General features: G+C 38.1%; 1 protein-coding gene across 6 annotated transcripts in view; it reads right to left on the bottom strand.

The window, feature by feature from the left end:
* Dgkb (diacylglycerol kinase beta) overlaps nucleotides 1-23,819 on the bottom strand; it is a 632,546-nt gene that overhangs the window by 477,221 nt on the left and 131,506 nt on the right. For all 6 annotated transcript variants that reach the window (XM_059279660.1, XM_059279662.1, XM_059279664.1 and 3 more), the window contains 5 exons: nucleotides 21,947-22,021; nucleotides 18,428-18,547; nucleotides 9,766-9,883; nucleotides 7,209-7,297; nucleotides 7,015-7,131 (listed from right to left, as the gene is read on the bottom strand). In XM_059279660.1, the coding sequence (XP_059135643.1) occupies nucleotides 7,015-7,131; nucleotides 7,209-7,297; nucleotides 9,766-9,883; nucleotides 18,428-18,547; nucleotides 21,947-22,021 (519 nt within the window). The remainder of the gene's footprint in view (nucleotides 1-7,014; nucleotides 7,132-7,208; nucleotides 7,298-9,765; nucleotides 9,884-18,427; nucleotides 18,548-21,946; nucleotides 22,022-23,819) is intronic.

Raw genomic sequence — 23,819 nt, 5'->3', positions numbered from 1 at the left:
TGTTTTCTCAAAGTCATTCCAAAGTGCAGAGCTCAGTATGGGGCATAATTGATCCCATCATTAGTTTCAAATTTGTAATTCAATATGTAAATGTAACCTGAGAGTCATCTCAGTAGGAGCAGGATATAAATAAAAGAAGATGATTATGATTATAAAAGTGTATCTTTATATTGTATTTACCAGCCCGACATTCAGTTAGCACATAATCATATAATGTGATATTTATTTTACAATATGTATGAACCTTAGCTGATAATTTTATCAACTCGGATCACAGGTTCAATTTCAAGTTTATATAAAATAAAATGTATTAAGTAGTGATGTTTTTAAGTCAATGTGATGGTCTTGATCAGATTTGATAAAAATAATTCTTGTTCAAAAAATTTAGAAATTTCTCCCTTCACCACTTTATATAAATTTAGTATAAAATATTCATACTTCAGGAAAATTATATATTTTTAACAGTACAATGTGTCTTGTTAAAAAAATAGTACCACACCAATTTTCAGCTTGGCAACTCATTTCAGAAGTCCACTCCATTTATCCTTAGCTGTATTAACTCCCCTCTATAAGCAGTTAATTAGCCACTGAGTATAGGCTCATTGTTGATTTACTGTTAGTGATGAAACTGCATTGAAAGAGGATTTCTGTTGTCCTGTATTCTAAAACATTTGTCACACAGAGGCCCTGCCTTAGAGTTCAAGTGTTTCTACTATAATTAGTGCCCATTAGGCTGCATTATAGGAAATAAAAGTATCTTTATGCATCCATCTGCAATTAGCATCTCTTTCTCACGTAAACTTCTCTACAGAAAGGTGGGGTAGGCATCTTCTTAGGCACTGCTGACTTTGGTTTGACAAGAGATAAAAGGCATTCAAAATGCAGCAGCAGCTGAAACCTTTTGTACAAAGGAGCCAAGTAAACCTATACCCTGCTTGAGTAATAAAAACAGCTTCCTTAACTTAACTCTAAAATATATTATTAGTTTATTGAAGCTATTCTCATAAAATAAATATGGTTCTGGATATTTGGATGCACTGGTAACAAGCTGTCAAGTGTGAGGTAAATGAGGTCTATTCTGGATAATGTTTAAAGTCAAAATATTAACTCTTGATACCAATGAATGTGAAACTTTTTTCTGCAAATAGAGTCTGTGTTAATATATACTAGCTAAGGTACACTCATGCTGGATTTGTCTGGGCCAGATCCCTTGACTGGAAGCGTTCTAGGGAGAAGGAAATCTGGACCAGGAGATGCAGACACCATGAGAATGGTGTATGTGACAAGCCAGGCTGAGATGTGCGTGCTGGCTTTACAAAGCATGCAACACCAAGGACTTCCAGAGAGCATCAGAGGCTAGGAAAAGGCAAAGGATTCTTCCCCAGATCCTTCAGCAGGATGCCTGACATTGGTATAGTAGACTTCTTGTCTCCCAGGTGATAAGAAAACAAATCTATGTTGTCATAGACCACCTAGTTTAGGACATTTTGTTAAGGAGCTCTAGAAAATGAACATACTGACACCATGAAAACCCCAAGGCAGATCCTGTGTTTTGAACATACTGCCACCATGAAAATCCCAAGGCAGATGCTGTGTTTTGAACATACTGACACTAGGAAAGCCCCAAGGCAGATCCTGTGTTTCAGGGCTCCTCTGGATCCTGACTCATCACGGAGATGAAAATTTTACTCTTTGGGATTGTACAAACACCTTGAAATTGGGGGTCAGAGGCTCAGAACTTTCTGATGAGCAGTCCTCCTGTGTTCATGGTGAGGCTGCATTGGATTCTTCCTCTTTGAGAAATTCTAAAATGACACATATGCAGGTCAAGAAGGAGCACTGCTCACAGATACCATTTGATTCTCAACTCCCTTGGCCCTGCATCTCATCTATTTCCAATATAAACAATAAATACAGTTAGTGCCCACAATTCATATTAAGGCCTAAATGGAAAGAAGTAGGATGTAGAAATATTCAGTTGACCAGGAGACTAGAGTGAGTAAGGGTGTAGCTTCCAATAGATCCCGTGGAATTCTGCCTCTATAGGCATAATGAACCCTGTACGATATTTTCAAGTTTACTGCTGTAATGTTCTACAACATTTTTTTTGAGCAACATGTAGTTTTTCTGGGCAACATGAGGCAGTCCTAAAGCATCAGCATGTACAGGGTCCATAATGTCAGTAAGTATCCTGCCTGTCAGTAAAACAAAAACACATACTAAAAGGAACTTTTCTTAAGAAAAAGCTTTGTGTTAACTAACAATTTACTGGAATACCTTGTTGCTGTTGTTTTTTTTTTTAATGAAAACTACAATCAAACATCAGGAAAACATATTCTAATGGCTGTCCATTGCATGATATTGTTTATAAAGGAAAAGGTCAAAGCTGTGGGCAACATGTAAAAGCCTGACCATTTTTACAAGCTGTGAGTCAAATTGTGTAGCAGATGTCATTGATGCATCCCGTTGCCCAGAAATGTCCCTGACAATAAAATAGAACCTAGTAATACAAATGAAGAAATCTGGAAACCAAGACTGTCAAACACAAATTGTGTTATGTTTCTTGTAAAGGTAAGATGCTCTAAACATAAAATGTCTACCACAAAAGCAAGTATCAACAACACAGAAACAACATAATTGAATTCAAACAAAATCAGTTTTCTTTAGGTTACTGGTAACATTGTGTTTTCTGAATGGGTGAGTGTGTGTCTTTTCAAAAGAAGTCACAAAGAGATGGCTGTTAATACCCATCGGCAACAATAACAAGTTTCTGACGTTGGCACTGTATCTTAAATACAATTTTTATATTCCATATACTGGGAGCAATCCCTAAATTCATATGTGGACAGTATTTCAAGACAGAGCCTTAGAAAGCTCATTTGAGCTAGATGGAGGTGTGAGAGGATTAGCAACCTTACAGTGAAACAGAAGAAAGCGGAAGAGCAAATATTTATTTTGTCTTGACATATAATGTCATCTGTCAAGTTACGACTCAGAAAGAAGCTTTAATATGACATACCCCCAGGCCTGGAAGTCCTTAAACTCCAGATTATGAGAAACAAATCCCTTTTCATGGAAGATTACCTACTTTGTGGTATTGTATGTTAGCAGTACAATCGGGTTAGGACAACTTGTTACCATGTTATTCCATGGGTTAGAATGTATGAAAAAGACAGTGTGAGCAAGATGTCAAGGATTGTTGACTGTCTTCAAGAATGCGGGTCCAAAGTAAGCAAGAACAGAGATACTGAGGTCTTCCCTGCGGTTATAAATGAACTAGAGCACAGATGCATCCTGTCTGCTGAGCAAAGTTTCTAAAGGAAATAGTTCCCACCTTCCAAAAGCCTTTTTGAAAATGTTGTCCACAGCTATCTTTGTGTATTTTTTTAAAGATGAAACAGAAAAAAATTTCTTTTTAATATGCCCAGAAACTCTTTTTGAGGATAACAGATACAGGATTATATCGAGGAAAGTCATATAATATGAACCAGCTTTTCTTGGACTTGAATTAAACACTTGGAAATAATTTCAGAATTTGACAGCTCACAGTAGCACCTAATTTAGAGCCAGCTCTATGTTTATTAGAAAAATCTGTCTCAAGTTTGGATGAAAAAGAACTTGTGCGTGCGTGCATGTGTGTGTGTGTGTGTGTGTGTGTGTGTGTGTGTGTGTTATAGAGTGGAGTTGAGCTAATGAGAGAAGTTAATCGTGGAAAAAGGGAAGGAAAGTGGGAAAAATAGTTATTGGGATCTAGAGATTCAAAAAAGAAGGAAGTTAATCCTTATGAACTAAAGCTCAGTGATCTGACCTAAAAAACTTTGTTAGTTGACACTTTCCCACGACATCAATATTTTACAAATACAGGATACTTCCTCAATGTTGGTATTTGCTAAAGAAAAAAACTGCCTACGGCTTGAAAAATTTAAAAATCACTGTCAGGAGCTTAATCTTTTCATTAAAATTGATTCCTTATAGGATATCAAGTTAGTCATGATATTAGTTTGGATGTATAAGGCCTTCTCCTATTAGTCTCAGTAACTATAAGAACCTCACATCCTAGTGATTCCTGCCTGCCAAGGGTTGTTTTGTTTGACCAGAAGCAGCTCGGCACACAGGGTAAACACCATGGCAAGGACGCCCTCAGCAGACGTGGGCTTGGCAGTGGGGTCTGCATGGTCACAGGCCATTTTCCTGGGTCAGAGGACTGGAGCTGAAAGTACAGAAAGCAGCTGCTTACGTGGGAGATACAGCTTTTCACTGTTCTCTTCCTGGGCTTTACTGACTTTCCTTGCTAAGTAGGAAGCTTCAGAAGACGTGGAGCTTCATTCTTAGAACTTAGTTGACCATCTACAAGACGGTAGGCTACAACAAAGCCTCAAATGCGATGAGGTTCCACTGACTCAGAAGTGCAGAAATGGACCTTTGTCATTGAGCTTTGAAAATTCACTGCACCATCTGATGCAGTTTGAGTATTACAAGATATTAGGAAATACAATTTCGAGAGCAAGCGTATTTGCAGTTCAATACTTAACACTAAGATTAGCACACTAGTCATTCTAGTGAACCAGAGGACCTCCTCAAAACCTGACACTGTCCAGAACTTCAGATGATTAGAAAACAACGTGCACCATCAACATGTGGCACTGGAGGAAATCGAAGCATAGGAATGATGGTATGAAGAAATGAAACCATTGGAGAACAATCTACTCTGTCCTCTAGAATAAAGTAAAAAAAAATCGGAAAAAGAAAATATTAGCACTAAAGAAAACTTCAAGAGAAATACAGAACTGAAGTTGGTTCCTAGAAAGTATTTAAGACTAGTGCAGTCCAAGGGGTGGGAAGTATTAAATAAAAGGTAGGAATTAACCATAGCCTTCTCAGGGGTTCCTCAGCAGAAACCCTGCTCTAATACAAGAGTCCGTAGGGAAGGAAAATGCAAGAATGTGTGCTTCAAACTTAAGTCTGAGCTTTGTGGGACTCAAAATCAAAATGAGGTAAGTGGTGGGGAGGCTGCATGGAATTATTATAGATTGCTGAAGAGGGCGTATTATAACAAATTAGTATTTTCCAAAGCTTTTTCTGGTGGTGGTACAGAAGCCTACATTAGAGAAGTACCTTCTGTCATGGAAATGAGCCAAGAGATTCTTACTATGATCTAGTTGGGATGTGCTGAGAGCTTGTGCTAAGGTTGGGAACGTTAAGTCAAAATCTTGAATCTGGGAGAGATATTTTAAGGAAGAAACGTGAGGACTCTGTGAAGGAGATAACGTGAAAGACGAAGAAAAACTGACTCCAAACTACCACAGTGACTAGAAATCCATGCTGGTACCAGCAGGGTAATGGGGCATGGTAAGAGTTGAGTAGTGGCTCCTGAGGATTCAGGTCTATGACCTTGGCATGAAAGTTAGTGATGCTTGGAGCCACACAGTTCCCTGTGCTCCTTAGAGATGTAAGTATTATTCTGACTAGGACTGGGCAGTTTCCCGTTATAAATCTTCCCAAGATGAGACATAAATATCATGAGTACCATTCAGGGAGTTCTCTGTGAAGACCAGGGTTGGCATAGGCACCCATGCCAAATTGTACCTATTTCTCCTATTTCCCACTGAGCTGATGTTTAGTCACTAAGCATTTGCTAAGTATATGCTCCATCTCCAAACACACGTACAATGACGTTTTACCCACTTAATCCTTATGACAATCCTATAAGATAGGTGTGTCCATGTCACAATGTAGAATATTGTCCTGAACTGACTCAGTACACGGGTATAATGGCACAGTTTGCAGGTGACAAAGGCCATGTTAATAATCTGGTTTTCTCAAGTTATGACTTCGAGTCATACAAAGTGTATAATGGCTTTTTGGAGAAATCTTGACTCGGCGATGCTTCCTAGTTTGGTCTTCCTTACAAGCAGTCCGTCATGGAATCCACACAGGTGGCCCCTTCACTGTTTATTATGGACAGTACCACATCCTCCCCTGACTCCCAGACAGTGAAGATGGCATTTAGTTCTTTAGAGAGCTTTCTCAATAGGCCCCATTAATTGAGAGAGAAGTCTTAGGCTAAAATTTTCATAAAATAGCTCAAAGAAAGCTATGAATAAAACTAAATATTCTGTCAGTTAGCTACAAAATCAATAAATTAATAAAAGTGTCCTTACTCTTGCTGAAAATTAAAATTCTGAAATTACTCAAAGACAGCTGAAAATGAGCAGAGACAGTGTGTTCAGTTTTTTTAAATACTCAATTCCATTTTGAAGCATAAGTCAACTTGTTTTTCTCATTATTCGGTGTGTTGTGTGTGCACTTAAGAAGCCTGATTAACATGTAGCTTTGGGCAGAACCTTGTAGCTCTACCAAAAGACCGATCTGCATAACTAACACAGTGCCCTCTGTTGTTTCTTCTGACAAATGGAAGATTGTTAAGAATGGAAGGACCAACATGCTACTCTGTGAGAAACAGAAACCAAGGATAACAAAACACTCCTCCAGGCTAGTAAACATTCAAGAAGAAGTAATGTTTGTTTGTGTTACATTTCAGAAATTAAACAGATACCGTGGGACCATCTGATAACTGTTATTATTCCAAAGTTATCTGAAGCACTTTGACAGTCAACATGGTAATGCCCCAGAGCTTCTCGTGAAGGACCTTAATGATTACTACTTCAAAACCTCTTGTGTTCCAGTTCACAATGTACCTGGAAGAAAGCATCATGCTTGGGAGAATGGTTGGATGTCCCAAGAAGCAACGGTGCCCCAATAGAAATGAACCCCTTCTGTTGGCCAGCTTCTCATCTGTGGTTTCAGATTGCTTTCTTGGGACCTTCTAGAGTTCTGTGGGACCTTATGTGAAGAACCATATAAAGGTGTCAGCTCTAAGATCAGTCCGACAATCCTGGCTTCTATGAGGATAAATCTGATCTCAGGTAGATGACGTAAGAAGCCCCTAAGATTTGAGTTGATTTATTCTAAGCAGGAAGCCCTTCCAGGGCAGTGCTCTCATGTGTTACTCACTGTGGTCTGACACCAAACGCAGTGCAGCCCCGTCAGGCCCTGGTAACATTTCACTGTCTTGTGGCACTTATCACACTTGGTTGGGCAGTTGCCTTCAACCCAATAATGGTGCATGACCTGGTACAGAGAAGAACAGGGTGGTAAGAGGAGGTGCCCGGGAAACATGAGTAGAAAGCCCGTGTTGCCGAACTTACATCCGTGTTCTTCTTGGACTTCACGTAGGTCTTGATGCAGGAAGGAGGGGCTCTGGCCACACAGCGCTCATGGACTGTGTACTTGCAGACTGAAAGGAAACAGGTACACAGATTCAGAGCTGACCCTGGTCCTGATTGAAATTTTATGAGGGGAGACTGACATTAACAGAACCTCATTTCACATCCACAGTTCCCTAATCAATCCAATCAGCCACATCAAGGAAAAAAGTCCAAGTCGGCTGTTTTTATCATGGAATACAAAAGGCCAATTAGTACAGGAAATAGTATGCATATGAGAAACCAAGGCTCCTCTATCATGGCATAGCAGGAAATGCTTAATTAAATCAGTCCTTGCTCAAATTTTTCACAATAATTCCCAGATGACAAAAATATTAAAGACAAATTGATGGCTGCCAAATGGCTTGGTGTCATTTGCTAGAAGGAAGAGGCCTATATTTCACAAAGTGTAGGCCTGAGAGCAGCTGGCAGGCACCGGAGCAAACGCCTATGGCTTCAGACTGCTTTCTATATTGACTTACCTAAATGCTAAAGGGCAGATTTGTTCTAGAAAACAGATTTCATCATCCATGCCAGGCCTTCAGGGAAGTTCATCTTTCATTTCTCATCATGATATTATTTCTCCAAAACAACTACCTTCACTAGGTAACCCATGGTGCTAGTAAGAAAAACTTAGTGTTTATATGAAAACACATATACATACATAAATGCCAGCAAATGTATATGTGTGTGTGTGTATGTGTGTGTGTGTGTGTGTGTGTGTGTGTATAAAATCTGTGCCATAAAACAATATCATGCACATTGGGGGTGCATCTCCACATCTCATGGTTTCCATCTAAATATTAGTAGGGGCACTTGCAGGTGTTCTCCAAGCCTGAAGGCTGACCTCAAACTAACACCTCAGAGTTCATAAATATGTAGAGGTTTGTATAAGTAAACAGATTAGCACCTTAAAAACCTACTCTTGAATTATGAATGAAATGCATATAAAGCTTATAGCATTTTCTAACAAAACTCGAAAACATCCTGTCTGTGAGTTCCTTAGGCAAGAGCCAGGAGGAGTACATACTGATGACCATTTTATAAATGGTAAAAATCTGTTTTTTTCTGTTACACCACACCCCTTCTTTGAAAGTTGTCTTGTTTCAATCAATTAAATCTACCCTAAAATTGTTCACTCTCTTAAAAAGCTATAGAAGTTCTGAAACAGGTTTTTTTGTTTGGTTGGTTGCTTGATTTTAGACATGGAGAATGTTCTAATATATCTGAATCTTCCAAAGTGGCCATCAGAAATATTCCTCTTATGTGATAAATGACAAGTATATTATGAAAACATAAAAGATCCTAATGCTTTAGAAATTAAATACATATATGACATTAAGTGTAGTTTTTAATGTCAAATAATACGCCCAGAGAAATAAAATTCCAAAGCTTACTATAATGCAGAAAACAATATGGCCAAACTATTGGATCAATGGAGAATTTCATCTCTGCCTCAGGGAATATCAACTTTATTTTTAGGTAACAATGCTATAAATTAAATAGATACTAGATGATTTTATAAATTAACTAACACACATGTACACACCTACCCTCTTAATGAATCTCTAACTGGTAGTGTGGATTTATTGGAATAAAATAAATCTTGTAAGAAAAGGAGACTGAAGTTATTAAAATGAGCACAACTTATAATGCCTCATATTCCTATGGCTATAGAAGCCATATGAAGATTTTCCTTTATGTAAAAATAATGTGTCTGAGGGATTGGGGAAATTAAAGAGATTAGCAGGTAAAGGACTTGTCACACAAAGACTAGAGTTCAGCCCCTAAGAACTCATTAAAAAAAAAAATGACCATCTGTGATGCTAGCACAGGTAATAGAGACAGAGTCTCCCAGGAGTAAGATGGCTTGCTGGACTAGTTGAGATGTGGGTCAGTAGGAGAAGCTAAGTCAATATGTAAGGTGTGAGAAACAAAGTAAGTCAACCTTGGACCTCCACATGAACACACAATCACGCATGGGAACACACACACACACACACACACACACACACACACACACACTCATTCAGTGAAAGGTGAAAGACCTGGAGCTTTAACTTTTTTCATCATTTGAATGAACAAAATCTATTTTTATTCAATTGATCTAAGTCTTTTTTTATTATTTTAAGATTTGAAGGAATCGTCTCACCTTGAAAAGCTAATTACAAAAAAGTGGTTAACTTACGGGGTGAATATAAAATATAAATAAGAGCTAAGTATGAGAAACCAGTGGAAGATGTCTAAATATTCCAAGGAAAGATGAGAAACATGAATACGTGAAAATTAAACTACAGTAAAAAGAAATGTCTAAGGAGTTGCCTAGTATCATTGATTCCTCTTGATAGGAAGTATGCCGGAGACCTGAGCATTGAGCAGCTACAGGGAAATATACGTTATAAGCACCATGGCCTGGGGTATGTCACACAAATAGGATGATTGTATGAGCTCAGTTTTCCCTCAGCAAGGTGATGACATCAAGCAGAGCCAGTGTACTCACAGGAGCAGCAGAGGCCCTGCTTCCCCACGCCAATCAGCATGTTCAGGCAGAGATTGCAGTAGGCCGGCTTGTTAAAGTGCTTGAGTCGCCACACATGCTGTCCGTCATCCTTCACATTCTGCAGAGGATGTGAGAGAAACAGATTGCACTTAGTGAAATAAACAGTAGAATCTGTAAGTGCCAATAAAGCTCAGGCTGGACCCAAGTGTCTCAAGACAATCTGTTCCCTCATCTCTGACTCCCTGCATTACAAGATCGCCACAGAGACACGTGTGCTCTAGCCTGATGAGATACTGCCAACGATTCTGAGATGCTGTAGCAACCCATGGGATCTTGTCTAATGTCAACAGCTCAACAGCATTCCCTGCCCCCACCACAATGACCTGCCAAACAGAGCTCTCCCAGGACACAGGGCACGCAAGCCTCGCCTTTGAGTTGCTCATGGTTAGCACACAATTCCACAAATAAGCGACTAAAGAGAGAGAAAAGACCTAGGTGCAGGTGTGAGAAGTGGAAACTTGTAAAAATTGTTAATTCTGGCTTTGTGTTGGGAAAAAGAGAATTCAAAATGAAGTTAGATTTTGTAAGGCAGCAAAACGGGATGTAACAGCAGAAGCAATGCTTCCAAGTCAGACATGGTCATCCCAGGACGTCACCCGCAGATCCCTAATGGAATCTTCAAGAATATGTGCTATATTAAAGACTAATTTTGATGAAGAGAACAAAGGCATAATTATATGATCATGTCTTTGTCTTGTAAGAACAGTGATTTTATCCTTAATTAAAGATGATAAGAGTATAAAAACTTGCCATATTTATAACAATCACTGTAGCTACATGTCACAATAAAACCCTGGGTTTACACTAACTTACAATTTTAGTTAAAAAAAAAAGTGCTATATTGTTTACTATGCTAAGTAAATCTATACAATATTTTTAATAACTAATGACATTAATTACATCTGTATTGCTCAGGATTAAAATAACACAAATTTATAGGATGCTACTCTATGTTTAAATCCCTATAAAAGGGCCAAAAGCATTACATGAAGTTATCATGTGGCCATCATTTGTTATCATCATTTTATATATTATTACAAACCCTTCATATCTCATTCACCAATTTGTGTGAAACTGAATTTTGAAATTATTGATATTCTATCAACACTGACATAATTCACAATTTTTCAAGTTAGCAAGAATAAATACTTCTTTCAGTGTGTTTATCAACTAATGTCTGAGTATGTATTATGTATTTGGGAACTATAGAAGGAAAACACAAGCACAGGTCAACTTTTTTATTAATAATAAAATATTAACAATAATGTTTCTAACTACTTTCTCTTACCACAGTGAGAGCTAAGACACTGGTTTATAATATCCATAAATCCACAGTAACTAATTCTCACATTAGAATTAGAAATGTCAAATTTGCATCCTAAGATGAAACATTAATGAAAATGCTTCCTGGGAGGTACTTGTCAATGGGCCCCTTGAATTTCTGCAAGTTTCGAAGGCAGAAGTACTGCCATGTTTTTGTCCCAAGAAGACATTTGAAACACAAGTGATTACTAAATACCGTGTACAACAGAGGAGCAACTCTCTCCAGAGGAGAGAGATGTCCTTGCTAATGAAGACGGGCCGAACAGGCTTCTGTCCTACATGGAGACTTGGTGACCACGCTCGGAGCTGAGTGCTGCATCTACTTGGCTTGCATTCCTCAGTCTCCTCACACTAAGGGAGAAAGGCAAGCCAGCTGAGCTGGGAAATGCCTATTGCTTGCTTTGCTGTGAGTAATAAAGTCTCTGGCCCAGGGAGTCTCCTGTTCTCTGGTACTCGGGAACTGGAGAGAGCTGATTGATCCCTTTTCAATGTCTTAGCAATATTCAAATTTGTCTTTCGGATAAGGGACTGAGAAACTCTCAACTAAAACAGCTGTGAGAAGATGCAGATGATTATCATAGAGACCACATCAGGAGACAGAATTGTAAATATTTTCCTCCATAATTTAAAACAATAAGCTTCAAAGTAATTTCTGAGTCCAGTACTGGTTTGGATATATCATCGTAATTTTAGTAGCTCTACAATCTAAGTAGGATAACAAATTTTTAGCTTTGCAATATTTTGTAATCTATATTTTTTATTTCTATCATAATAAAAGAATTAAACATCTTGATATAAAAGTATTATCATGAGACTGTTGATTTTTGATAATCTTTAAAGTAGCAGTGCATTGCTTTAAGACATTTTCAAGTAAAAGGAGAAGGGGAAACGTTCTAATTTTCCCATGTTTGCCGTTTCTGTACTCCCTGTCATTCCATTTTAAGTGATTGTCCATTCCATGTGAATAAGCCTCATCCTGTTGGAGAGCACATATGGACGAAGTTAGCTGGCATTTTCCTTATCAAAAAACAAACAAGTCTGAACGTGGGTGTTCTGTCAATCAGAATACTTAGCCATGTTACAGGCTGCAAGTGATGTGTAAATCTATTACCCAGGCATAAAATGCTTTACCCAAAAAAAAAGAAAGAAAGAAAGAAAAAAATTAAATAGCTTTATAGCTCTTAGACTGATGCACTGCCCAAATATGCCAGAGATGAAATATGTATGTGCCTTCTTTCAGAGGAGAAATGGAACCAAGAGTCACCTCCTTCTCACTCGTGCAAATTGCACCCTGACTCCCTGGATTTTCATGTCTTATCTTGTCTTATTTAGATTGTAAACTTGATAGAGGAGAGAGACTCAGTTTCATTCTATCATCAGAATGCATTCTTATTAATGTTTCATAGGAAATAAATATTTATTATCAAGAAGGAATTCACATTTTTTAAGGAAGAGCACAGAATCCTAAAGGCCTGAACACTGGCCTACTAGGAAACACTGTCGTGTCTCACTGTTCTACTTCTCTGTCTAATAAAATGAAAGCACACTCTTTCCTTTCTCAGGCCATAGTGTGAGTTTTCATTATATAATACCTGTGAAGTTAATTTAGCTCCTTGAGGACTGGTGTTATATAAACAGCAAATATAATCACCATCATGGGGTTGAACTGTAGAACATCCAAATGTTTCAGCCTGAAGACTTAAGAAGAATCTTTGTAGGTGCACTGTACTTTATTTCATAAAATATTGCTTTTCCTCCCTCATTTCTATACCAGATGTGACACTGTTCTGTGTCTATGACAGGGAAGACTGTTCAGTGATTGCTGGCCAAGTTCAGAGTAAGGAAGAGCTCTCAGTAGACTTCCCCAACCTTCAATTCTCTAAAAGTCAAACACGTGGAAAACAATTAAAAAAGAAATGCCCTTTGGTTTTGAGGTTATTTGCCTGTTTATTGTATAGTTTTTGAAAGTTTTAGTATTTTTCCTCAGCACTTCCCAGGATATAGGCACTGTTCAGATGAATTAGGGCTGCTCTAAATGATATTTATTTTCAAAAGATTTTAAAGAGATATTTTACTGACATCCCATGCCGAATCCCCCCAATCCCACTTCTCACCAAGTGCCTTGAATACAAAGAAGAGTTATTGTTGTAAGTTAATTCCATTGTTAGAGAGCGACCATTATAATGTAGTGTATATTTTGTCTAGTAACTCTAAAAATTATACCACTATAATAAAAGCTGTTCTCTTTGGCAAAAAATGGGCCATATTAAGTTTGGGCAAAAAGAACTCAGAGAGGTGTATTAACATCTGGGCAGAGTCACAGTTGGTTGCTAGTTTCCAGACTGTACTTTCTGTAGTCAGAACAGGGCCTTGTCATCCTTGGGGCTCCAATCAAAGTGTTTGCCATATCATAATGTATAATAAAATAATAGTTTTCATTCAATAACCTGTAATGGACTCCTGGATCTTGTCTGGTTTTTCAACTTCTGAATAGATTGATCCATGTATAGAGAGTGGGAAAAAATTCCTCACCAAATTAAAATTTTTAATTGAAATGTGGAATATCAGGTTTTTTTTCCAAATATGATTTAGTTTAATCAAAGCACATCACTGCTTGTCACTCAAAAATCTCACCAGGGAACACATCCTTTCTTTGTTATTAATCCAAGCAAAAGTATGAAGAAAAATGTGCCCTTAAACTTTATTAATCAAAGGCGTCATATATATTACATATAAAACTAAATACAGTATTTCTTTGAAGCCACATAGTGAAATGAAAACATTCCCTCCAAATGCAGCTCAGGCTAAATGTGGCTATATCTTATACAGTCACAAAGTTGAGGGTCTTCCTTCTAGTGTTAGTGTGCTAACTGGTCATGCTGTGAGACTGCCTTCTAAGTATTTATGTCTGTACCTGACACCAGGCCTGCTATAAACCATCGTCAGAGACACCTCTTTATGAGGCGGGCAGCCGTGGATACAGAGATCAATCACTGGTCAGTGTTGGAATAGGTGTCTGTGAGTGCTCAGTCCCAAACGGGGCATCTTCATCCCTGACACGAAAGGCTCATAGGTCAGTGAAGAAGAGGAAGTGATGGGGAGGGGTGTTGGGAACACAGTCGTCTGGACCTGACATAGCTATTGTACTCATGATCTCACAGCACACGTGCTTGTCTGCCCAAGACCACACAGCTCAAGCCAGCCAAAATCCATGCGTGGATGAGGGAGGCCGTGAGATCTCATCCTTAACTCCAATACTAAGGCAGTGGTTCTCAACCTTCGTAATGCTGTGACCCTTTAATACAGTTCCTCCAGTTGTGGTGACCCCCCCAACCATAAAATGATTTATATTACTATTTTATAACTGTAATTTTGCTACGGTTATGAGTCATAATGTGTCTTCCAATGGTCTTAGGTGACCCTTGTGAAAGGGTCAAACCCCCAAAGGGGTCATAACCCACAGGTTGAGAACCACTGTACTAAGGAGAGAGACTCACTCTTCGGGACTGCAGCAGCTGGCGTGTTACCCTTGCTCCCATGAGTGGCCCTGTTCCCATGCATCTGAGGATTGCTCTGAGTGGAAATGTAGGTGGAAATTAGGGGAGGGTGGAGCAGGATCTGATCATCTTTTGTTGTATACAGGTATGAAATTCCCAAAGAATAAATTTAAAATAAAATAAATTATTTTTGTTTGTTTTGCTTTTGTTTTTATTTTTGTTTTTTGCCATAGGCTGTCACTATATAACCCTGGCTAACCTGGGACTCTCTGTGTCAAGCAGGCTGGCCTCAAGCTCACTGAAAGTCTCACTCTGCCTCCTGAGTGCTGGGGTTAAAGGCCTGTGGAGACCCATGCCGCCATGCCTGGCTAAAACTAAATAATTTCTAAATAATTTCTTAAGAGGAGTTAAAGTTTCTTATTTCAGGCAGACAACTGTTTAGGTAGGTGGGAATATTTTATGAGAATATAATGAAAATGTTTAGTGCTAATAATTATAAATTATATGTTACTATAATGTTAAGACCATAGATTTCAGAATTGAAGCATTATTATCTCTGGCATCTGAAGGAAGGAATGCTCAAACTTTGAAGTGTCAGCAAGGGACAGACATGTTCAGGACTGTTTCTTCTCATTTTTCTAGAGAGATTAACTACCTATCACAAGATAACCTCCTTAGTCAAGGAAAGCTCGGCTGTCTGTCCGTCTGAAGGTGTCTCTGCTCCTGCACCTTTTCCTGTTCCTTCTGATATCTAGCTGTTGTTGTCCTGCAGTTGCAGTGTCCACAGGCTTAGATTCCTTTCTCTGCCTCTCAAGAGGGAAGGAAGATCTTTTTAGGTTTGAGCCAGACCAGGACTACAGAGTCAGACCTTACAAATAAAACAAAACAAGCAAACAAACAAGACAGTGACAGAACAGATCAGAATCTGACAAACCATGGCACTGGTCAAATCTGCCTAGTAACTTGCTTTTGTAAATAAAGTTTTATTGAACCACAGCTTTGTTCAATTATTGATACAAGAACTGTGATTGCTTTTATCCTATCACAGCATGGATGGGAGTTTAGATAAAGACTTGCAGCCTTGGGACCTAATGTATTTAACACCCTTTACTGTCAGTTTCCACTCTCTAAAGAAGCAGTAACTGTTAACAAAGAGTACCATGTTTGTTCAGTGACAATTTAAAACATGTTAGCCTTGGTCCTGTCACAAACTTGAGAGCTTCCTTCAACTGTGGGCATCTCTTGTACCTCTGGATGGCTCATAAAGTGTGTTGGTGTTAAATCAGCTTCTGGGGCTTGGGGAAATAAAGGCACACACAGCTCTTGTGGGGCTGTCAGGAAAGTGGACAGGGAGAACATGCTTGCTGGGAATCAGTGCCGTCAGCTGCTCATGGTTGGTTCTCAGTACTGCCGGAGCCACATCTGAGGTCAGGTAGACTCCTCAGGTCAGCGCTCAGTGTTCTTGCATCCTGTGCAAGCTCTTCTACCTTGCTCAAAGCCTTAAGACCTACAGAGAGAATTTAGACTTCTCTCAGGATTTCGCAAGGACACTATTCTGAAATGGCACAGTGATGTAATGAAGAGAACTTTGTTCTCTAAGTTTTGAGTTAAAAAAAAAAAAGCGAAGATGAAACATATTAACTATTTCAAGCAGCCTTGTATAACAATGGCCTGAGAAGACATGAGTTTCAGGGTTTGGTTTTGTTTGTTTGTTTTTTAATAAAACTGAGTAGGGGGGCGGGAGGGGGGAGAACAAGGGAATCCGTGGCTGATATGTAGAACTGAATTGTATTGCAAAATAAAAATAAAAAAATTAATAAAAAAAAACTTTAAAAAAATGATTCCCTGATGGAAACAAAAAAAAAAAAATTAAGAAAAAGTGCTACCCAGAAGACAAAAACAAAACAAAGAAACAAAAACCCCCAAAACGTTATTCAGTGATGTGAATCCTGAAAAGGGAGGACATAACTCTCAGGTATAAATATTTTGTGGTTCTCAAACTCACAAAGCTCTGAATTTCCCCTCACAGGTGTGAGACTACAATACTTTGTTTCTGGTTATTTGATTTTGAACTTTGTGAAGTTTGTAGAAACTCTTGGGCAGGAAAAGAAATGGCAGCCACTCCCCAGTAATTTAGTGAGTATCAGGTCCCCAGGAATGATGTTTCTGGTTTGGGAAGCAAAGCAGACACTCTTGAAAATGGGGAAGCTCCTGGAAGTGTGCTGAGAAATAATAAAGTACAACGAAGTCATCAAGTGCCGCCGTGCTTTGCGTGAGAGTCGCGCTCTCCCAGGATGCCAGTCTTGTCGGGGCAGTGTGGCTAGCACACTGCCGCCGCTTTCGAATATACATGATGTTCAGCACGTGGCCGATTAGAATCTACTCCCCCAGGTCATAACGGACAGTCTGCACGAACACACAGGACAGTTTAACAAGGCAGCCTTTACATGAGTGCCCAAGTTCAAGATGAAGCACCCACATTCCCAATTTAATAGCCAAAGAGCAGGGTGGAAGTGGAGGGGACACAGAGAATCATGAATCCAGTCCTCTGTGAGAGAGAACACAGTACCTGCCCGCAGCAAGGAAGTGAAGTTTCAGTTCCGAAAAACAGTGGCTGTCTCTCATCACTAAGTTGTCTTTTCTGCTTATCTCGCTAGTCCGTGTAGTTTATGGTGATTACGTTTTACAGGGGTTATCATTTAATTAAAATTGATTTTAAATGGTTGCATTATACGTTTATTAAAAAAAAAAACTAAAAGAAGTGAAATTTCTCTTTTAGAATGGTTCTTCACAGCGAAAAAATGTCCAATCCCATCAATTGCTCTCTTCATATTAAGCAATGTCGCCCTGCCATCTAGTGGCTATCGTTGGGAACACAGTCCCGATGACTAAGTACCCCCCCCCATTGATTTCCGTTAAATTCCAATAATCTTTCTGCACCAAAAACATAAAGAATTAATGTTGAAATACAGTTATAAACTACATATAACTAACTGCTAAGATATTAAAATCAAAAGATTGTCATCCAGTTACTGTCACATTAAAATAAAGTATCCTATTTCTTTAAAAATACTCTATCTAAAAATTTAAATTTTATAGATCTGTAGTTAAATAATACAATGTTTTTATAATTTTACAAAGTATTTATATAAAATACCATTTAAGATTGATAAAAAATTACTTCCAAATAAAAATATCTTGTCAATTCTTTTTTCTTTCCTCAATTGCTTTTTGATTTTCTTCTTGTGGAGCTCGGGTTGGAACTCGGGGCCTAAGGTGTGCTAGGCAGGTGCTGTCCCACTGTGCCACCGCACCAGCCCCTGACAACCACACATCCCCCACATCCCACACTTCCTCTCCTCCTACATGATCACTTCCACTTAAAATATCCAAATTTTAGCTTTGAAATTATGACATTAATTTCTGGGAAAGGGGTACGTTTGGAAGGTCCTAATCTAAATCACCTGATGGCTGGACTTTACTGCAGTAAACTAGATCAAGATGGAAATTAGTCAAATGCCAGTCTACTGAAGCCCATTTATGTATTCCTACATCTACAGATACTCCTAAGCCATAATCCCATTTATATTCCCTACATACACGTGTGCAACACATTTTACATGGCTTTGTGTTTTACAAAATCACATGGTGGTATTATTAGAAGTTGAGAAACTTACTATATGCTCAATGGTAGAAAAATGGCCCAGACAACTGATCATCAAATGTTGTTAAAGAGCATCTCACAGACCTAGCCACACACCCTCCTCAGTGCAAAGGCTTACATTTTCCAAACCCAGGAGGACAAGAAGAGGGATAGTGGTCATTCCTCCTTGAATCCACTCCTCCAGAGATACAGTGCCATCCCGGTCATAGTCGATTTCTTCCATCATTTCATGGAGGATCTGGAAAAAGGAGATGAGAAAAATATGCAAAGAATTGATTTTTAAAATCCTTATAGTTTAACAGACCATTGCCTCCAACTGGTTATACTATATTGTGACTAGAAACTGAGTGAGAGTAGGAAAAGAATGTCTGTAACTAAATGTTAATCCTGTTACTGGGAAGATAGTTGACTTTGTTATGATTTCTAGAACCAAGCTTTTCTATGATGATCAAGTTTTAGCAACAGGTGCTTAACTTTTAAACTATTTTTCCAAGGAACAGCAGCACAGTGAAAATTAAAAGGTACTTATAATGTAAGGATAAAAGTAGTCTCTAATTACTTCCTCAAGATCATTTTTTAAGTTCATATATATGCCAGAAAGTGTCTGGGCAAATTAACATCATGGCAAAGAGCTCAAATAATTCTTTGTTAAGTAGTAATGGGTGAGGGAATTAAGTTGTTCTTAATTGCCTATAACAATTTAACAGAGCCCAAACTTAACGACTTGATCACATTTGATTAGACTTCTTTGAAGATGGCTTGCAAGTGATATCCAACAATATGCAGTTGTGATACAGTTGCCTCTTTATAGTGTGGTGATAATGTGGATACTTATTTTAAAGGGTTGTGAAGATATAATGAGACAATGTATTATAAGTTAAAGATCGCTGGCATATACAGAAAGTTCCATGTAGTGTTTTAGTGTTTGAGTGATTATTATTATAAATTATACAAAAGTTCCAATTATGTTATCCTTGGTTGCTGTGAATGGCAGCAAGCTTCCAATCTAGGAAAATCATGGAAGGTAAATACAGTAAAAAAAAAAATGGAAGAGCAAGGAATATATTGCTTTTATACAATATGGACATTTTAAGAAGTTTGGGAAAATACATACAAACACCTTACGAACAAAGATGTAAAAAGATGCTATGAATGTGATCCTTGAATTGGAAGTATAAGTAGTATTTCCGTAGCATTCTGCTTGGTTGCTTAGTGTCTTTTGTCAGATTTTTTTTCCAGATCTACTGGATGAAGAAGAAGACTTTGGGGAGCAGGGCACACCACCATCATTATTTCATTATCTTCAAAAGAAAATGATTTAGAATTCAAAAGACCAAAGATTTAGAATTTGATAAAATGGCATAATTTCTGATTAAAACACTATGCTTCTTGGGGGGGGTACATCAACAGATGAGTAGAGATGGTCAATTAGAAGAACTGAGTTTGTTGTGATGGCACAAACCTGAAATGCCAGCATCAGGACCTGGGGACAGGAAGATGGCGAGTTTGAGCAACACTAGACTAAATTATGAGATCCTACCAAAGCAAAGAACCAGAAAAGAACAAGGCACAGTGAGAGTTCTCCCATAAACCCTCTGACTGTCTTTTGGCTTTGTGAGGCAGGGTCCCTGTAATTAGTTCAAGTTGGCTCAATGACTCCCCTTCTTTAGTACCAGGACGATGGGACTGAAACCATGCACCACTGTCCTCTGCCTCATACTTTAGTAGTGTATGCTTAGTAAACCCAATGGTAGAGCCTAGATTCACTCAGCAAATGTTCTTTTTAAGGACATGTTGGTCTTCCTGTTAGTTTCTACAAACCTCATGTCACTTTGCTCTGTTTGTACAGACCTAAAAAGGGCCTATGAATGTTAAAGGATAAGAGATGAGGTGGTGAGCTATGAGAGCGAACATGTGTTCAAAGTAAGGTTGTTTCCCTAACTCCACTATTTGGACCGTCCAGATGGGAGGCCAACATATCAGGATTGCTCAGAAGAAATAATGCCATGGTTGTTATTTGTGATCTCCAGTAGATAGCAGTCTCAATCAACTGTCCAGCCACCAACTGTTACCTCCTTTGCAACATCCATATCTCACTTTGGTACAGCACTAGGCACCACAACTATGTTTGCTGGGAAGTTGGTTGTATCCACTTCTGCTCTGAAAACTGATAGAAAACAGATCCCCTCCTTCACTCGCTCCCACAAGAATAAGCAGACTTCACTGATAGTTGAACACTTGTCACAGAAAGTTAAAGAAGTATTTCACTTTTTTTCTGATCAAAAGGAACAACAGAACTTCTAATGAATCAAATGATTTCAGTAGAATACTAAGATGAATTCTTTAATAAGTTCAATACACAATTCACCAATTCCTTGAACTCCATAGACAAACTACAGTTGTGAACGACAGTGTCACCTGCTGTGAGCACAGCAGGCAAATTTCCACCATAAAACAAGTGAAATTGAAATACAGTTGAATTAGAATGGGAAGAAGTCTCAATTGTGGGGAGAATTACATTACCATTTTCACAGGACTCAGGCCTTTCCTCCCTTTGATTAAGACAGAAGGGGAAAGCAGATGATCTTCTGCCTCACTGTCCTATCTTTTTTATCTATCTATCTATCTATCTATCTATCTATCTATCTATCTATCTATTCATTTATTCATTTATTTGGTTTTCAGAACAGGGTTTCCCTGTGTAACAGCCTGGCTGTCCTGGAACTCGCTCTGTAGACCAGGCTGGCTTGGAACTCCACAGAGATTCGCCTACCTCTGCCTCCTGAGTGCTGGGATTAAATGCATGCACCATCACGCCCGGCCTCAGTGTCCTATCTTTATCATGGTAGTAGCTGTATAAATGTGAGTGGTGATTTATAAAGAAGCCTCCCAGATTCATATGGTATACAGATCTTTTAAATAAAACAGAATTGCTTTCTTCATGGACACTTAATAAACTTAATGGGCTTCAATAATAAAATGGGCAACTGTCTTCCATCAATTTCTCCCAAAATGTTATTTATGTATAAAATTAAATTTCCTAAAAGGGAAGGTTTCAATACATTTTAATGATGCTGGAGTTTTATAAATTCATACATAATAAGGCATCTTTATTTTCTTAGAAGCATTTTTAAACATAATTTCTTTAAACAAGTTGGTAAAAATTTCCTGGCTGTGTTTTTATCTAGCTGTAGAGCTTTGAGCAGCAGTTTCAACATATTTTGATCTCAGTTCACCCACCTAAGGAATAAATAAAAGAGTGCACCCAAGAATTACAGGCACTACATAGCACATGCACAGGAGCAGCACAGTACACCTTGGGTATAAATGCAGCAGCCTCTTCTGTAGCATGGACCTCGGCGGCAGTGTTCATCAGCAGCATCCACGTACCCCCATGCATGTAACCTCACTATTCAAAACACAATAACCAGGAGGAAGAAAGCCAAGGTCACTGCCTACAAAACACCATATGTACCCTATCATCCCATGCAGACTCGACTCAACTTCTGGTTAGACATAATAATTGAGTCACAAAATGTAAAAATGAATGATCATAATATATGCAGATTCCAAAAACACTAAAAAGGAAATAGCCCATGAACAAATTAGACAACACTTCACCCACCCATATGCCTACCGGATTAAGTTCAGTGACATCCCATTCAAGGTACTCTGCCACGTGCATCATCTGACTGATGATATTTTCTAATTCCTGGAATAGGCGGGAGGGGGAATGGAGGATGTGAGGGAGTGAGGGAGACAGAGAAAAGAACTGGTTAGTCTTGGATTTAGAGTATTTTTGTTCATATAACAATGGTTATATGAACCAATTTCCTAAAATCATATACATACATAGAAGTTATTTAGATACCTTTTAACAACATAGAAAAGAGTAGGTAAATCTAAACTTTATTAGCTATTATAGATTTCTATAATCCATTCTGCCTTTTAGTTTCACCAGGAGAGGGCGCCACAATACCGAGCAGGGCTTTCATCTAGCCATGCTTTCCAGAAAACAGGAGTACTTTTGTGTTTTCTCAGGCTGTGATATTTGAAGTGACTGGAAGTCCTGAGGGTTGGAAGCATGGGCAGATGACTGAGAGGTTTATTTTTATTTTTGTGCACTGAGAAGATATACTGACTGTGCTATCCGCTTCTCAGGATGCTTCTCTAGAAAGGTGCTGTGAGGTCAAGGTTTGGAGGCAAAGCATATGCAGAATTTATTTGCTGAGAAGGTCAAATTTTAGTTTAAATTTTCATGTTCTGTCCTAATCTCAGCTCTTTGACCAACTGCCAGTGAATACATATGGCTTGGTTAAATGAATTTGAATTATTTTTTTAATGTATATACCTAAAGCTTGTTTTTTCCCCAGCTATCACCAGAAAAACAATTACAATTTTTTCATAAGATATTTGTTTATTTATAATGTAGAAGTTACATTATTTAAAAAGTGGTATTTGTTTAAGTATAAAATTATATAAAGATGATGCTTGAAATTATATAAAATCAAAGATTTTTCTATTGGAATCCCTGTCACATTTGGTCACAGTTCATGAGATAAAGATAGTAATATGGTAAGAAGAGGTTAACTCATGGGGACCCAAGAGATCCCTTGAGTAATGAATGAGAGCTACCCTACTCCAAGAAGAAATATGACTAACAAATATATCATGTGAGAAATGTTGTCATAGAAAATACAATAGAAGTCAACTTATTAAAGACTGAAAAACTCCAATGCCTGCTAACAAGTCAGTGGAATTACTAACCTCTCATTCACTCCACCTTTGCTCAATTCTGTGGAGGAATTCAAGCTTCTGGATCAAAGAACAGAACCTGTGCTTCATAGATTATCTCATGGGCATGTCAATTGGATGAATCATTTATGAATCTTGATAGTTTCCTCACAAATGAAATGGAAATCCTAACTTAGCCAAATTCATGATTACTACAAAGATAGTATGTGTTATCATAAGGAATACATTCATCCCATCACCAGAGTATTGAAAATAATCAGTAATCATTAATTATTAGTGTGAGATACAGTCAGCATTCAAGTCAACAGTTTTCTTTCTGTTTTGCTTCTAAATAGTGAACTGTGAGATCTTTAACATATCAATGTAAATTATTTTAGAAGGCAAAATTTTAAGCAGATAGATATTAAAGGAAATATACTGAAGTTAGTGGACTGTGTAGAAAACAAACTCTTGGATTATATCTTGAATTTAACTTAAATAAAAGAGAAAAAAGAAAATTAAGAACTAATTATGAACAAATCCATTTATTCTGAAGTCAGTGTTTGATATTGGGCATCTAGTTATAAGTGTTTGCAGCAATCAGCTACATATGTTCCCTTAAAATGGCCAAAATCCAGGGAAAAAAAAAAAGCACTTGACTAAATTTTCAAATCAGCTGCCAACCCATGGCTAAAAGCCTAGTTGAGACATATCATTTTAATTTAATTAAAAAGAAACATTACATAAAACAAATCTGTATTAGATATATTAGAATA

This window comes from Peromyscus eremicus, chromosome 14, assembly GCF_949786415.1.
Source record: "Peromyscus eremicus chromosome 14, PerEre_H2_v1, whole genome shotgun sequence".
Taxonomy (NCBI): Eukaryota; Metazoa; Chordata; class Mammalia; order Rodentia; family Cricetidae; genus Peromyscus; species Peromyscus eremicus.
The sequence above is the reverse complement of the archived record's forward strand: the minus strand, read 5'-3'. Positions and strand labels throughout refer to the sequence as shown.